The following is a 16,565-nucleotide window of genomic DNA, read 5'->3' as shown; positions in this document are numbered from 1 at the left end:
TTGTTTATTATTATGATGAGAAAGATGTGAGAATCAGTTTCCAAGAAGTTTTTTGACATAAATACAAAATAAATAAGAATCTTGAACTTGAAACTCTGACTTGAGAGTATTTTTATTTTCAACATACCATAAATACAGAACAATAAACCCTGAATAATCCTTTGTACAGTTTTAACACTTCAGCCACTAGATGGCGGTAGGAGATACAATTTAAACAGAGGTGGGGGGCAGTGACGTAGAAGAAAAGCACCTGCTTCTATAGACCTGATAAACATGAAAACATGCACGATGATATTTTTATTTATTTAGGGCCCGAGCACTGACAGACACTGACAGACAGTGAGGCCCTATTGAAATTGTAAGAATTATTATGTTTCAGGCAAATGAATTGGCTTTTTGAGGGCTTTAACATGCTCGAACACATTTCAGAGAAAACCATTGTATTTTCTACTTTACTACATATATTTGACAGCCTTACTTAAAAGTTACTTTTATATTTTTGGATTTTAGATACTTGATGATTTAACATGCTTTATAAACCTATTGTTAGTTGATAACCCAGTAGTTTCCAACTTTGGCCTCTGACGCCTTACAAGAATCACAGTGTGGGACACATTTTATTTAATATAATTCTGATTATAATGGATCTTTATTTACTATATCATATGCTTTTTATTTACAGGCTCCAATCACCATATTTAAACGTGTCATACAATAGAATTGATCTCTATTTAATACTGATAAATAAAAACTTATATAATATGATTCATCTGTTATATCAACAGTAAAATACATATTCAGGGTTTTGATGAGTTTAATTGATTGTCAGAGGTAAGAAGTTGTTGAATTTTACTTTGAAGAGCCGGAAACAGCTATTTGTATATTTTGTTCTTCAAAATAAAGGTCTCAGTACAAGGCTTCATAGCAACCTGTCACTGAAGCAAGTTTTCTGTTTGAGAACAGATTAAGAAACATTGCCATACGAGAGAATAAGAGAAAATATCCTTAAAGTAATTTTTATGTGTGTGGCACGACTTTTACAGAGTTCCTTCTCATAACCATGAATCAATGTGGTTTCAATCAATTGTGAATCTCATTCAAAAGTATAAGGGAATAGCATTAAGGGTTCTAAACCTATGAGTAAATATCTGTCTACACATAATGATTTTAGCTAATGGTACTGTTGTAAAAACCCTGTCTTATTATTTATTTAAATCCCTCTTTAGTCACTTGTTTATTCCGTTCACTTATAATTTTCCAATACAGTACACACTTTGACGTTCTTCAAATCAAACTTCACAATGACGGAGAGTGGATGAACTGGAAAAAGTCCACCAGAAAGAAAGATAAGTAATAACATATATTGTATTACAATGTGTATATATATATATATATATATATAGTTATATACAGTAAAGTTAGGGTTCGTTTAAAGTTGTATTTATTCAACACATGTAATGAATTCAAACTTACATGGCAATGGAAATGTTTTGTATTATATTATTATATTAATATAACATGGGAAGATTTTTTTTTTTACCACAATAATTGTATTTCCACAATATTATTTTCTGTCAAACCAGAGTAGGAATCACTGTTTTATTTTGAAATCGTGTCTCCTCTCCTCGGGGCGGCTCTGGTTGGTCGTCTCCCTCCTGCCTGCTCCTCCTCCTCCCCTCTCCTCCCCTGCTGCCTCCCTTCTCCTCCCCTCTCACAGAGCCGGAGCTCCGGGTAACAAAGGGGAGACGTTCGGGGCAGGAGGGGGATGATGGCAGCTCCGCTCAGACTCAAACAATGAGACACTCACCGCGTCCCCTTCGTCTCGTGCATCATTTTAACATTCAGGCATAAACTCACTGTGACGTCGCTGGCAGATTTGAACCCGCAGCTTTCTGTCTTGGAGACACTGAACTACACAATGTGGGACCGCGGAGACTAGAGCCGAATAACTGAGGAGACACCAGCGGACATGTCCGGATAACACCGGTAAGTCTGATTTGCTTTCGTTCCTGGTTTCCAGCGAGATGAGCGGATTATTGCTGGTTTGTTCCACTGGAGTTTGGTTGAACTGGGAGGTTCCGAGTCTGAAAGCACCTGTTCCCTTATGGGAAACCGCAGAAATACCTGTGAAAGCCGGTTTAAGATCAAACTGACACACTTCTACTGTAAAGTCATTTTTATAAACTGCAGTATTTTATGTTATATACAATATCATTGTACCTCTTATACCAGATGTTCCCACTCTACAGACCATATATGAATATAATAGAAATACCATTATTATATACAAACATATCCATGACACTTACTCATCTTTATCATTATTTACATAGCAAACACACGCATGTATTCCACGACTGGATGATTCAGTGTGTGTCCGAGTTGTGATATTTACCTATAACACAGTTTCTTAAAGCTACCGGTGTATATACAATAACACCCCCTGTGTGTTTGTGTGTGTGTTTTCTATTTCTCTATTCCGACACACCTTTTCCGCCCCTGCTTCCTGGCCAGCGTGGAGCATACAGGCACATCACATGTATCATCATGGTTGCTGCAGCTCTCTTAAAGACCCCCTACCCATTTTACTTACACACACACACACAGAGACACACACACACACTGACCCATTAGTCTCCAGAGCAGATGGTAAACTGTACACACACACACACACACACATGCATTGTGTTGATGGACCCCCTCTCAAAGCACTTAAGGATTGTTGTCAAGCGGCCCCGGTTGGAGGGATCACACCGTGTCTGATACGTGTTGGATTCACCGGGACAAATACACCCACCGGGATGAATGAGTGGCCCACTGACCCAGACGGACTGGGACCAGTCCAGTCGACCGGAGGATGCAGCTATTGAACGAACCAGGTCGACAAAGATGGTCGGACAAAAGACCTGAAGTCTGATGGGGGGGGGGGACTGATTGAGAGAAAGTGAAGAGGAGGGGGGGGGGGGGGGGGGGGAGCATGTGTCCTCAAGTGTACTACATATCAGAATGTGTTGTGAGTGCTTTATCAGTGTACACACCCTCCTTTTAGGTTTATGTGTCACCTCGTGGACAATGATATAACCAGAGGGCCAAAACCGAAACCTTTACAAACCGACAACACACACACACACAGTCACACACACACACTGTGATATATCAGATGCACAGGTTGAAGTCGCCTTTATAGTCGACTCCACTCAGTCTGGACTCTGCTCCGTCCTGCTTTGTCTCGTTGTCATTGTTTTTGTGCGTTTGTTCGGCCGCAAAAAAACAAAATGTTTCCCCCTGAGACTGAAACGTGACACCCAGTCTGTCTCTTTATCATGAGGTCGGTGACTGTGCAGCGGCAGAAGGAGCGTCGCCTTTTCAAACTGGTCCGACTCGCCGGTGCGCTTTCTCAGAAACATTCAGCTCCAGTCAAGTTAGATCAGGAGCCCTGAAGCTTCTTGTTTACCCGCTTGTTATTGGCTGTGTCGCCGAACGTGTGTTTAAACCTGTTGTTTGGTGCGGTCGACACTTCCTAGGAAAATCACAGGAAATAAATTGTCCTATAAATGTGCCACACAGCGGTAAACCACTTTGTAATTGTCCTATTAAGGTGTGTTCTGCAGATTTGACTTGCAGGGAGGACAGATTCAAATAAGAGAAAGCAGCAGAGGCCCTGATATCCCGAATTTTATACATATTTATTCATCAAGCTCCAAAAACACACAATCCTACAATGCATTTCCAACTCCATCTTTCAGACCTTTGCTGCTTAACGACTCCCCTCCTCTTTCTGACTCCTTCAAACTCCACACCTCGAGTTTTAAGCTGGGATTTTCTGATGGAGGTGTCTTGTAGATAACATCCAGAATAGGTGGCGCGGCTTTTTTAAGAGTCACTCAGATCAGTGCAGTATAACCGCTCTCTCATTTGTGCATGAGTCACGAGATGAGTAACCCTCGCTCGGTTTGATATTGCATCAGCTGTTGCGCACACACACACACACACACACACACACACAGGCACACACACACACAGGCACACACACCAGTAAAACATACTGAGAGAGGAATCTGCAGCGTGGACATTTGGTGGCCCAGAATGGAAAATGAATTTGATGCTATCATATTTCTTTTATTAGACATTTACAGGCAAAAGAACAGAGGCTCAGTGTTGGTTTGACTGAGTTGAGATGTGTGAGTGTGGAAATCTGTCGAGGTACACATTTTGAAGGATTAAAGATTTGGAAGAAACACACAACACATCTGTAGACTGGCTGAATGCAACTTCATTTAGTGTTTGCAAACAGAAATCACGTAATTGTGTATTCATTCATAGACAGTTTATAAAGATGGATAACACAACAGCTCCTCAAAAGTGAAGCCAAAACGTCTTGATGGCCCCCTGGTGGCTGGCTGTAGAACAAGGTCATAAACCCTGCCTCCTCCGTGTTGATGGGTGGGACATGGACAAGACTAAAACAAACAATGAATCGTCCGATTTTTGAAAGAGGTTGTGTGTCGTTTACTATAGTTATTGTTTTAATTAGTTATGTGATGCTATTAAAAACAGGTAGAAACGTCATGATTGACAGCTGAGACTGCCTCGTGATTGGTTGGGCCACGGCGCAGGTTCAAGATGCACAAGATGGCAGATAACAGGATATCAGTCTACGATCTGTGCAGTCCGACTGGCTGAAGACAACACCTTGAACTGGTAGACAGAAATGACAGAAGTGAGCTGACAGGGGAACTATTCCAGTGCCAGATGTGAAGTGACAAAGTTCGAGCTCGACCCTTGTGATTGGCTCTCTCTCGGGACGGGTTAACCTGCTCACGATCAAACAGACAGTGGTGAAAAGAAAACCTGCTCAGTGACAATTTGTACAAACAGTATGAGGAGTTAATGAAAACTCTCTGAGAGGTAAAACAATGATGGATGTTATTCAACCAGTCGAGGGGAACAGTGGACATGGTGGAGCGGGCAGATCTTAATGTGCATCTGTATTGGCTATTAATATCACATCCGACCATTCAAACCTGTGCTACCCACGAATGGAGAGCAAACAGAAGAAGAAGTTCTGACACATCTCGGCCTTTAAGGCAGTAAATGAAGAAACCGAGTTGTGTGTTTGAGCTCCGATCATCAGAAAACAGGTTGAGAAGTCGCAGAGAGCCGTCAGGGACTATGACAGGAATTCCCATTTGTCATCTTTCAGGGCTGTAAACCAATGACCTTCAGCCACTCATCTGGTTTCACATTACCTCCTGCTGTATGATGTGAAAACGTAATCTCATGAGGAAGGAGTGAGCCTTTCAAATGGGCAAAGTTCATTTTGCTCAGAGGCCCTACTGAGGGATTTGTCGTCTGTGAGTCTCACAGTGTCATCTTAGGAACGTATGAACACAATGAAGTTGTGTTGTGCTTATTGCCTTGCAGCAGATGTTTGCTTCAGCTACCGAGAATTACTATAATTACAGTGAAGCATGTTACGTAAGAGGCCACGAGACGAAAAGTTTGAGAAGTATGACACGTGGAGCTTGAATCTGAAACTTTGAGCCTGACCAGGGAACTTAAATGCATGTTAATAATAATAATAATAATTAGCTTTAATTGTACAGGACTTTTTAAAGTTAGAGGATCAAAGCGTCAACTTTCTTTTCTCTTTCTTCATCAGGTGGCGATGACACTCACATTGACCTTTGCCCTCGAAGCCTGACCTGTGATTGGTCAGGGCTGAGTGAAACACACCGTGAGAGAAGACACCCCCCCCCCCCCCCCCCCTCCAGCCACGATGTCTGTCCAGGAAGCGTCCCGGAGTCAGACGCTGCCTCCAGCCCTCAAACCCGAGGCCAAGCAAAGGCCGGAGATCCCCCCGAAGCCCCCCACTCAAGCCGGCTCCCCCCCTCCGGGAGACAGAGGCGACGGTACGAGCATTTCCTCCGGGAAAGTCAAAAGGATTGTACACAAGTTCAGCAGGCAGGACTCTGAGTCAGAGGAAGCAGAAGAGCGACCCAACGGTACCTCGGAGCGCACACCGATCAAGCGGCTCAAGAGGCCGCCGACAGTCAAGCCCAAACCCGGCCGCTGCAGCCTGCAGCTCCCGATAAAGGCCGAGCAGGCTCCTCCGCTGCCCATGAAGAGGAGCCGCATCCTGCAGAAACCGACGAAGAGCGTGGGAGGAGACGAGGGCGTCGGCGTGGAGGGAGGCCGATCAGGTACAGTGCGTTTCACCGACTGAATGCAGGTTTTGATCGAGATTGATTTTCCCTCGATAAAACTGAAAGGAAGAACATCGTCTTGAAAGCAAGCGAAGGACTGCCAGTGTTCTACAGAGACGGGTGTGGTGCGGCTGCCATTAACAGGTTCTGCCAGTCAGCTGATTACCTGAGCACACACACACAGACGTTTGTGCATGTGTGTGTGTGTGCTTATATCTATGTGAGGATCAGTTTGTCCTTTCTGACGCTTTGTTTTCTGGTTAAGTTTTCTGTTTTCAGGGAAGACATGGGTTTGTTGCTTGGTAATTATACATCCAATATAGATGTTATATAAATCCCATTAAACACTTTGACATTTTTCAGTTTCAGTGTGTATAATATAGGATGTTCCTCAATATGTCAAACTGATTAACCTCCTCCAGGTTTCCAGGAAAGAGGAAACCCAAGAAGTGACATTTTATTGTTTACGTTTTAATATTTCCTTCTTAGTAACACATATCACTTCCTTATTTTGGTTTTCTGTCCGAAACAGAAAGCATTTCACAGCAGGCCTTTCTTTGCCAATATATATTGATTTAAAAAAAAAAGTATTATACTTAGTGGTACAGCTGCAACAAAGACATATATTGATTATGGTTTGACTAATGAATTACTAATATAGACGTAAACACGCTGATCAAGGGTCAAGTGGCCTTTTTAAACTCACTTAAAAATGTCTGAAAGGCCAAATCTTATTTGTATCCATGTACAACTATGTTTTTAAAAGTTTCAAAAGCACTCAAGGAAAATTTAAAAGGGAGTGAAAAGAATAATCTGTGTTGGGTTGAACTATATTGTTCAAAATATATGTTTGTAATGACGGATAGAAATTGTGAGGCATTTATTTCAACTCCGGCTCTCGTCAATACTCTCCATGAATATTTAAAGACACATTACGCGTTGTATAGTGAAGAACTGCTGACTCGACAGTCCAGCATGTGCCATAACAGCAGATGTGGGAAAAAAAAGGGATCTTAATCAAAGTGAGCTGTTCTGTCTGGAGACAATAAGAACGAGAGGAAGAAGTCAAATTCCTTTTTGTTTCCTTTTCATTTCAAAGCAGCTGATGTGTGTTGCCTTTTTTTACGATTGCAGCGCCTGATGGAAAGGAGGTGGATCTGCAGCTGATTGGAGGAGGTGACGCGGAGGCGGCGCACAGCCCGGACACGCCCCTCAGCCCCGGCTGTGACCCGGGCTGCGGCTGCGTGTGCCACCGCCAGCGGCCTGGCATGAAACTGATATGGGTGCCGGTGGAAGTGGATGATGATGAGGAAGAGGAGGAGGAGGTCGGAGGAGGAGGAGAGGAGGAGGAGGATGAGACTGATGGGGAACAGCAGACGGGGGAGGAGGGGGACGAGTATGAGGAGATAGAGCTGGACGGTCAGGACGAGGACGGGTTTTCGGAGCCCGATGAGACCGACACGCCAAACATGAAACAAGAGAAGTCGAAGTTTAACCACTCTCTGGACATTTTGATCGGCGATGGTTTCAGGCGGCGGTCGGACCCGGGGCCCCACACTGTCCTCGCCTCTCTCGCTGTCACTCGCCCCCAGTCCCCGCCTGTTCCCCCAAAAAGAACTAAGTCGCCCCCGGTCCACCAAGCACCTCTGCAAGAAGAAGAAGAAGAAAATATTTACGAGGCCACGCTTCCATGTTTCAACCTTGCTCCTACAAAGACAGCACCTGTGTGCAAGGAGCTGGATATTCCTCTTATCAAGGTACGCAAACCGGCGCGTCGGTCTCAACTGTCCTACAGCAACTCAGACCCCACGTCCGAGTTTCAGATGAAGGCCGAACCGAAAGACGTGCCGCCCGCCATCCCGCCGAGGATGCCGGTGATTCCCGACAGCCACTGCCTCTCGCCGATGCACCGAGTCGGGATTCCTCTCCCACAGCCCACCCTGGAGGAGTGGCGGGCCCTGCGTCCTTCATCGCCCAGCGGCCTGAACCTCCAACGAGCCATCACTCCGCCCCTGCAGCCTCACAGACCCCCCCCACCCCCACCGAACACAGACCCCCGGAGGCTCAGCAGCGCCTCCATGCAGTCCCTCACGCCGAAGAGAGGTTGGTTCTGAACAAACACTTTTATCCTCGCCTGAGATGAGAATGTGAACGATTCACAAATTCAATTTTCTGTGTAATTGAAAGCGAGGACGTGATTTATTTTTTATTTTTTTTTAGAAGCAGAGGAGAATGGAGGAAGTGAAGGAGACAGAGACGACCTAATGGAAGAACTGTGAGTTTTAAGACCTTTCATTTTTAACAAGGTGAAACTGAAATCGATAAAAAGATAGAACGTATTCTGGTTTTAATGGTTTCCGTCTTTTTATGGAATCTGTCGATAATAAGTAAAAAATATATATAATCACGAGTCATGTTTTGTGTGTATTGAGGAATAGATAACTGTCTCATTCACTGTCTGGTCCCTTTGTCCTCTGTCCTTACTTCGTGTTACAGGAACAACTCCCTCAGGAGGGAGTCTTTGTTCAGCTGGGAGTCCCGTCTGCAGGATGGTAAGACTGACACAAAGCTCACAGTAAACAAGGAATGACTCAAACATGTCCGTACAGTATCAGGACTTTGATGTTGGATATATAATTTGCGTCTTTGTATAAATTGCGGCCCCTGATTTAGAAAGATCCCAGTTCCACCACAACAAACACAACATAAAGTCAGCGAAAGCATCACGTGTAATGTCAGTGAATGTAACATCATAGTTCAGCTTTAATGTCTGTGTGTAACTCTCTGGTTTCTTTGCACGTTGAGGGGTTAATGTTTAGTCTACACACTACACAGCCGTGACATATGTCCCAATTCCATACTGCAACACAACATCCTATGGACTACGTACAGCTGGTAGAGTTTGAACCATTGGTAGTAAACCAGTAACTCAGTGAGCAATTCAATATTTAACTCGCTGCTCCAGCTCAGAGCGAAGGGGAATCCTGTCAGTGAAACATGTCTGTGTCACGTATGGAGGACGACACGTGTCCCGGCTCCGCGCTGAACCTCCGTGTGTTCCTCGTTTCCCTCAGAGCCTCTTTACCAAACGTACCGCGCCAGTGTCATCAACAAGGAGATCCGGCGGCAGACCGTTTGCCGTAACATCAGCAAGGCCAGCGTGGACTTTGCCATGGATCTGACGGCCCGTCGCTCCGGGGCCGGGGCCGGAGCCGGACCCCCCAGGGGCGGCCCTGTGGCCCCGCCCCATCAGAGCACTCTGTGGCAGGACCTGCCGGCAGTGAGGGACAGCGGCGTGTTGGAGACACTCACCCCCGAGCAGTGCAAGTACCAGGAGGTGAGATGGGGGAGGGGCGGGGGCTAATGTACAGAGGAGCAATCCCATAGAGAAAAAAATCAATGAGGCAGCGAGGAGAGAAACTGGAGATCCAGTAGAGTTATAATGAAAGCTGTCAATCACATCTTAAAGTAATAATGTGGAGCTTTTACATGAGTTGAGCTCCAGTCTCCCTCACTGTATCACCCGCCTTATATTGATTTGCCCCATATGAAGTTCATGAAAGCTTTTACAGTCACAATTCTGACTTTGCAACTTCCCCCCTCTGTTTTCCTGGCAGAGCATGTTTGAGGTCCTGACGTCGGAGGCCTCGTACCTTCGATCCCTGCGCGTCCTGATCGAGAACTTCCGGGACAGCCGCGAGCTGGAGGACACCATGATCATCCGGGACACAAAGACTCTGTTCTCCAACATCCTGAGGGTCAGGGAGGTCAGCGAGAGGTGAGAGAAGCGGCGGAAGGAAGGAAAAGGGGGAAATAAGGGGATGATTAATGACTTGAGCCACCGGGAGGTCATTCGGCGCTTGTGATGAGTCATTCGCTGACTCCAGGCCATGTGGTGGTGACGATAAAAGTTGCTTTACTACGAGACACTTCCACGAGTTAAACAGATTTTTCTCTAGGTTTTGAAGCTTTGCTGTCTGACCCCACAGGTTCCTGAAAGACCTGGAGGAGCGCATATTCGAGGACCTGGTCTTCCCCGACATCTGTGACATCATCCACTACCACGCCCAGCACAAGTTCCCCGCCTACATCGACTACGTTCGCAACCAGATCTACCAAGAGAAGACCTTCACTGCTCTCATGTAAGAAGCAGCACTATCTAACTGTTGCCACAAGCTCCAAATCTCTAAAATGTCATTTTTCTCACTTTATTTGAGATTCATAAGATGATTGTTTTTGGCTTTATAGTCCAGGAATTCAGCATTTCTTCCCTCACATCATGTTGCAGATGGCAGGAAAGCTCTGTGCTATTTATTTATGTATGTATTTATGGTTTATTTCATAGGAGCATACACACTGTACATGGACAAACTGAAAGCAGCTGTCTGATGAGAGGATCATAGGGTTTATCTGAAAATATAGGGTAAAAAAAGAGGGATAAAAGCTAGAGAAAGATAAAACAGAAGAATAAAAAGGTGACATAAAATAAAAGCACACATATAAACAGGCTAGGGAGACTTAGTTTTAATCTTTTGCATTAATTTGTGCATTTATGTTTGTCTGCAGGAAGAACAACGTGGCGTTCGCCGGCGTCATCACTCGTCTCCAGGAGTCGCCGCAGTGCCAGCGGCTGCCCTTCATGTCCTTCCTGCTGCTGCCCTTCCAGCGGATAACGCGAATCAAAATGCTCACAGAGGTGTGTTTAAGATGATAACGTGTTAATATATAATTATTAAAAGCAGGGGCATATTTATACACACTCCACTTGTTGCTAGAAAACAGCTTCACGGCGGCACACTGAGGAGAAACTAAACAGAATTGGACTGAGATCAGGAAACTGGACGTATATTTATTTGATTATTCTGAGTATGACCTAATTACTGTTGAGGTTTACATGACACCTCAGTCAGACTATTGTTAATGGGGTTAATTTGTGGTCGGTACCTTTTCACTACAGAGGAAGAAACTGGTTTGATGGTGGAAACCACCGATCAGTGTCATGGAAATCCGAGTGGAGCGTGACTACTATGCAGTTGGCCTTTGCGACCTTTAAATACTTCTCTAAACAGAAGTCTGCAGAATATTTAGTATACTTGACCCTGAGCTTTGTTCAGGCCCTAGTCTGAATCCATCAGAGTGTGACGCTGTGTGGAAATTCCTCATTCCAACACAATCTATCCCACCGCCGCCTCTTGACCGACAAGCAAACACGGTGACACGCCTCGCCTCGACCTCATGACCCCCTTTTATTTATCTATTTTTCAAACGTAGATGGAAAAAAATGCGTCCCATTGATGCTGTTTGTCCGACGTAGAAATGGAAAGTGGTTGTTTGTCGTTGCAGAACATCCTGAAGAGGACAAAGGAGGGGACGAAAGAGGAGGAGACGGCCTCCAAGGCTTTGGATTCCATGTCGAAGGTAAACGTCCCTCACCCCTCACCCTCCTCCATCTGACCACAGGTCCATATGTTTAAATGCTGCACACATGCCTTAGGGAGATTTGACGTCAGCCTTTGTCTGCGTGAAGGATTTCCTATTGAACGAGCTCGGCGGTGACAGTGACTCATCGTGTCGGTGGGGACAATGGCAGCTAGAGCCTGATTATTATTTTTTCCTCAAAAGAGTGAATGAACCTGATACTCCCTGCGAGGCACAGCCAGCTTTACATAATGACAGCTGGAGGGAACACGAGGTGTGGAAAGATACTGACATTCTTCCCTCGTGACGCTGTTATGTGATCATTTTGTGTTTTGTCCTCGCTCACAGATCATCAACGAGTGCAACACTCAGGTGGGAAAGATGAGACAGATGGAGGAGCTGATCCACGTCTCTCAGACGCTGGAGTTCGACAAGCTCAAGGTAAACTCGGGCAAAGACGGATAAACGCAGATTTCAGCCGGACTCGGAATAAAGAAGTTAACGTTTCTGTCCGTGGCCTCTGCCGTCCTCAGGCCATCCCGATCATCTCTCAAAACCGGTTCCTGGAGAAGAAGGGCGAGCTGCAGGAGATGTCCAAAGGAGGAACCATTTTCAACATGAGGGCCAAGTTCACTCCCGTCCACCTCTTCCTCTTCAACGACCTGCTCGTCATCGCCGTCAAGAAGGGGTGAGGCGGGATCGTGTGCTGTTTGAACACTGATAAGGAAAATAAACATTGCCACAGTAATAAACCGCAGGAGAGCAGGGTGATGCCAACATGTTCTCAATACATCTCTCAATAATAATAATTATAACAATCTCTATTTATATAGCACCTTTCAAAACACACCATCTTCTCTATCGCATTATATTGTCACAAACAGTAATTTACTAACATTCAGGCGTCTTTGCATGTAAGTAATGACCCAGCGTTGACTATGAAAGTGAAAGTGAACCTCGTTCCATTATCTTTTTGAAAAACCACACATATTATTATGAGCCACAATAAATCATAGCTTATAATTAACCCTGTGACTCATGTCACTCTTCAGTTGTTACGTCGTGTTGGCCCGGTAGAAATGAGAGTAGGGGAGATTTCCGGCCGTCTCCTTTTAATGAGCTGTCATGACGCCACTTCAACATGATGAATGTGACCATCACACAGCGGGGGGGGGGGGGATACCCCTGACTTCCTCACAGGGAGCAGGAAGTGGTGGGTGAGGGGAACTGAGACTGCAGACGGGAGCAGAATTTTGATGTGGTATTGATGCCACATAGTAGAAACACAGACAAATGCAACGTGCCTGTTATATGGAATATGGAAGTATCTCCTACAGCTTCTATGCAGATGATATCCAGCTGTACCTTCTGATAACGCTCTCCTTGTAGGAGTTGGGGGCGTGTCAGACAATGCCGGTGATTGAGGACCCATCGGGGGGAAACTGATGAAGAAGCATTTCAGGAGCACTAACCTTTGATTTATCTTTCCTGTTCTTTAGCAGTGCGGAGCGTTTTGTGGTCATGGACCACGCCCACCGCTCTCTGGTGCAGCTGCAGCCTATGGATGAAGGCGGGAGTAGCAGCAGCAGCACCGGCAGCAGCCCCTGTGACCACTGCTTCAATCTCACCCTGCTGGAGAACCACCAGGGCCGAATGATGGAGCGACTCTTCAAAGCGCCCTCCCAGTGAGTTGTTAGCAGAACACGAGCCTCACTTTGCAACAAGGGAGAGGCGTGGAGTTGTTGTCATAACATGTTTTGAGACGCTTGACACATTCCACTCGTTTCTTGCAACAGGTCAGACATGCACAGGTGGATGGCGGCGTTCCCAAACCCCACCAAAATGGCCACCGATGAAGACGAAGTGATTTATGAGGACTGGGGTGAGGAAGCACAATGGCAAGCAGTGAAACGTGAAGCATCTATCTACGCTGCAGCCATAGTTTTTCTAATTTCCTGCGTTTGTGTGTGTGTGTCAGACTGTCCTCAGGTGCAGTGTGTGGAGCAGTACATCGCCCAGCAGGCGGACGAGCTCACCCTGGAGCCCACTGAGATCGTGAACATCATCCGCAAAACCAACGAAGGTAGGAAAGTTGATATTTATTCATCTGTAGCAGAGGAAAGCTGGTTTTCTAAATCTGAACAAGATCGTCAAATCATCACAGGATTTTTCAATTTGCCTGAATCTGATGTTATCAGTGTAAAATGCAGTAGGGACAGGGTTCCTGTTAAAATAGTCAAATGAACTGATGGGATTTTGTATCATTAACATGCCCCCCCCCCCTCTTTGCTCTGCTCGTTTAAACACCCTAATCCTCAAAACTATGTCAATCCTCCACCCGCCACCTTAGCAGTTTATTGATTTGTTTTGACTTTCTTGCATGAACGATACAGACTCCTCCAATCTTCCCCTATTTGTTGTTCTCCTCTCCTCCCCTGCTTCCCCTCTTTCCTCTCAGGCTGGTACGAAGGCAGCCGCCTGTCAGACGGGGAGAAGGGCTGGTTCCCCGTGGGAAACGTCATAGAGATCACCAACGAGCACGTGCGGCGGCGAAACCTCCGAGAACGCTACAGGGTCATTCAGGCCGCGAGCATGGTCTCCACCACCAAGACCCGCACCCTCACTTAAAACGGACGTTAACGCTGTGCAAAGATTATTCAGGGGCTTCTATTGGTTTTAAGTGTCAGTTTCTATCATCCGGGATGAGAGAGGAAAGGGCGACGTCACAAAAGACCTGCAATCATCTATTTATTTATACTGTGTGTGTGCCTGTGCGTGCTTTTAAGCACCGGGGAACTTGACATAAATCATTTATCACTGATGCTCCATGCTCTGTGGTATGTGCATGTTTGCACTCAATAAACTGAGACCAGCCTCTTCTTGCGAGCGTGCACGGAAGCCCGGCACTAACCTCGTGCACGGCTGCCAAACCGACGTGTTAATCATTCCGGCAATAGCTTGCACAAAAACCTGCTGCAGAGAAAAGAGACGGGCGTTCCTGTCAAAAAAATAAATACCTCACACATGCATACCCGATTTGAGATCCTCCGCATTCCTGTCCCGCATGACAACACGTCAGCTGTCAGCGAGTCTGAGATGTGACGCATTCTGTGACTGGATATGAAAGATTGGAGATTGACTACTGGAAAATCTAGTCATTTCAATAAATCCAAAAACTACAAACCCCAGACTTCTATGAAGCACGAGAGCTTTGGGCATGCATGTGACTGGTAGCTGAGCGGCAGGTGTTTTTCCTGTTTCAGGATCCGTTTGCTGTTGACGAGCATGTTAGCTTGTGCCACCGTCCGTTGTGGAGCAATGCTGCAGCTCCACCTGCAGTGAAGAGTTTGTATTATTTATGTATTAACTGCAAATGTACAATATGTTGTAAATAAGGAGTGGGGGATTCTTTTCCTTCGAAAAAAAAAACACTTGCAGTGCTTTTAATAAAAACCTTTTAGCTACAGTTGGTGTTTGTTTCTCAATAACTCAACTGGGTATTTTTATTTAACACTGATGGATTAGAAAATACATTTATTGCAAAAACACAAACGGCAAGGAGCAAAAGAAAAATGCTTGCTGATGTTTTCTGGAGGCACTGAGCTCTTATTTAGTCCTTCGAGCAGCTATAGAATTTCAGAAGGGTTTCAGCCGCTTCAAGCTCAGTTTCCGACCAATATATCCCCGCCTGCAGCTTATTCCCCAAATCCTCCTGACTTTGATGTTTCCCGTCCCTGGAGGAGGGCTGGTACACCTCCTCAGTGGGGGTCTCATCATCTGGTCCAACCTCCTGGTAGTGCAGTTTGAGGAGGTGAGTAACGGCCTGGTCCTCCTCCGGGCTGAGCTGGATAATGGCCCGGCTGGGGTTCATGTTCCAATCCAGGCTGCCCAGTTCTCTAGTGGGATGAGGCCCGAGACTAAATGGGTCTGGGCGGTTCGATGGGTTCACGAAGGAGGACATCAAGGGCGGTGGAGTGTTGAGCTGGAAACAATCGTAAAACTGAAAGGGGGGGAAATGAAAGTTTAAGTATAAACAGGAAATATGTTTTTACTCAACCCTCAAAATAGCAATTTAACGTGATAACTAAAGATATCAACAGAAACTAGCCTTACCATGATTCAATAGATCAATTTCCAAATTGGGATTTCTTTTTGAATGGGAAGAAAGTGTGTTCTCTGAATATTACCTACATCCAGCAGCTAAGAAATTCGAGGTAATTTTAGTCTCCCTGCTTTGGAGGTGACACTCTGAATTTAAAGTTGACCTGATGGAAGCTCTAGGAGGAGTTCAAACACAACACGAGTAAAGGGTCAAAAATAGCCCAGCACTTTGCAGACTTACCCCAAAATCCGTCAGCATGTTGGGGATCCTCGTCCCACAGCTCCCGGTGGGGTCGGTGTAGTAGAACTCCTCGGGGGTGATGGCGTGGACTGGGGAGGAGACGCCGGAGTGAGACAGATGTTCGGCTGCGTGAAGCTGTCGCACAGATGTGGACTCACCTGTGTGGTTGTACCAGCCTCCATGATGTCGAGCGAGCCCAGCGGCCAGGTACAGGGGCAGGAGGGAGGGGTGCTGCAGGGTCCGGGAGGAGACGCTGGGGACCACCCGCAGCCTGGACCTCTGACAGGGGGAGGGGGGGGGACATGGGAAGTGTAGGTGATAAACCAGCAGCGTGTTTTCTAAGTTGCATTTAAGGTGAAAAACAAAAGTGGTGGAGGACTCACGGGTGGATGTTCTTCTCGGAGGTTCATGGTGGACTCGTGTGTTTTAGGTTTGAGGCTCGAAAACAGTCGCACGTGGCTAGAAGAAGAAATTAACTAAAAAAAGTTACCAATGCTGGTTGCTAACAGGTGGGAACAGTGACAACTACCGCCCCCTAACGGTGGATGTGTGTTTGGATGAACCGCTCCAATGAAGCCAAACTTACACAATTTTAAAAA

At 45.9% G+C, this 16,565-nt stretch overlaps 1 protein-coding gene across 2 annotated transcripts; it reads left to right on the top strand.

Moving 5' to 3' along the window:
- Positions 1-1,689: 1,689 nt before the first annotated feature.
- arhgef15b (Rho guanine nucleotide exchange factor 15b) lies at positions 1,690-15,090 on the top strand. Of its 2 annotated transcripts, none has more exons than XM_053416584.1 (16): positions 1,690-1,986; positions 5,663-6,203; positions 7,341-8,309; positions 8,427-8,481; positions 8,703-8,758; positions 9,281-9,543; positions 9,824-9,984; positions 10,196-10,348; positions 10,773-10,902; positions 11,550-11,624; positions 11,973-12,065; positions 12,158-12,312; positions 13,127-13,309; positions 13,421-13,506; positions 13,603-13,707; positions 14,083-15,090. In XM_053416584.1, exons 2-16 carry the CDS (start codon positions 5,780-5,782, stop codon positions 14,250-14,252), a joined length of 3,078 nt encoding a protein of 1,025 aa, XP_053272559.1. In that variant the 5' UTR covers positions 1,690-1,986; positions 5,663-5,779; the 3' UTR covers positions 14,253-15,090. The 2 variants fall into 2 exon arrangements, with proteins under 2 accessions (XP_053272559.1, XP_053272558.1); XM_053416583.1 differs by having other exon boundaries at positions 13,124-13,309.
- The last annotated feature ends 1,475 nt before the right edge of the window (positions 15,091-16,565 follow it).

The sequence above is a fragment of the Pleuronectes platessa genome, chromosome 23 (assembly GCF_947347685.1).
Source record: "Pleuronectes platessa chromosome 23, fPlePla1.1, whole genome shotgun sequence".
Taxonomy (NCBI): Eukaryota; Metazoa; Chordata; class Actinopteri; order Pleuronectiformes; family Pleuronectidae; genus Pleuronectes; species Pleuronectes platessa.
This window is presented reverse-complemented; position numbering and strand designations above follow the sequence as displayed.

Excerpts from the sequence above, each read along its gene's own strand:
- arhgef15b (XM_053416583.1), top strand. The coding sequence starts at position 5,780 with ATGTCTGTCCAGGAAGCGTCCCGGAGTCAGACGCTGCCTCCAGCCCTC. Across the intron at positions 8,482-8,702 it reads GACGACCTAATGGAAGAACT|GAACAACTCCCTCAGGAGGG; the intron begins GTGAGTTTTAAG and ends TTCGTGTTACAG. Across the intron at positions 13,507-13,602 it reads AGTGATTTATGAGGACTGGG|ACTGTCCTCAGGTGCAGTGT; the intron begins GTGAGGAAGCAC and ends TGTGTGTGTCAG.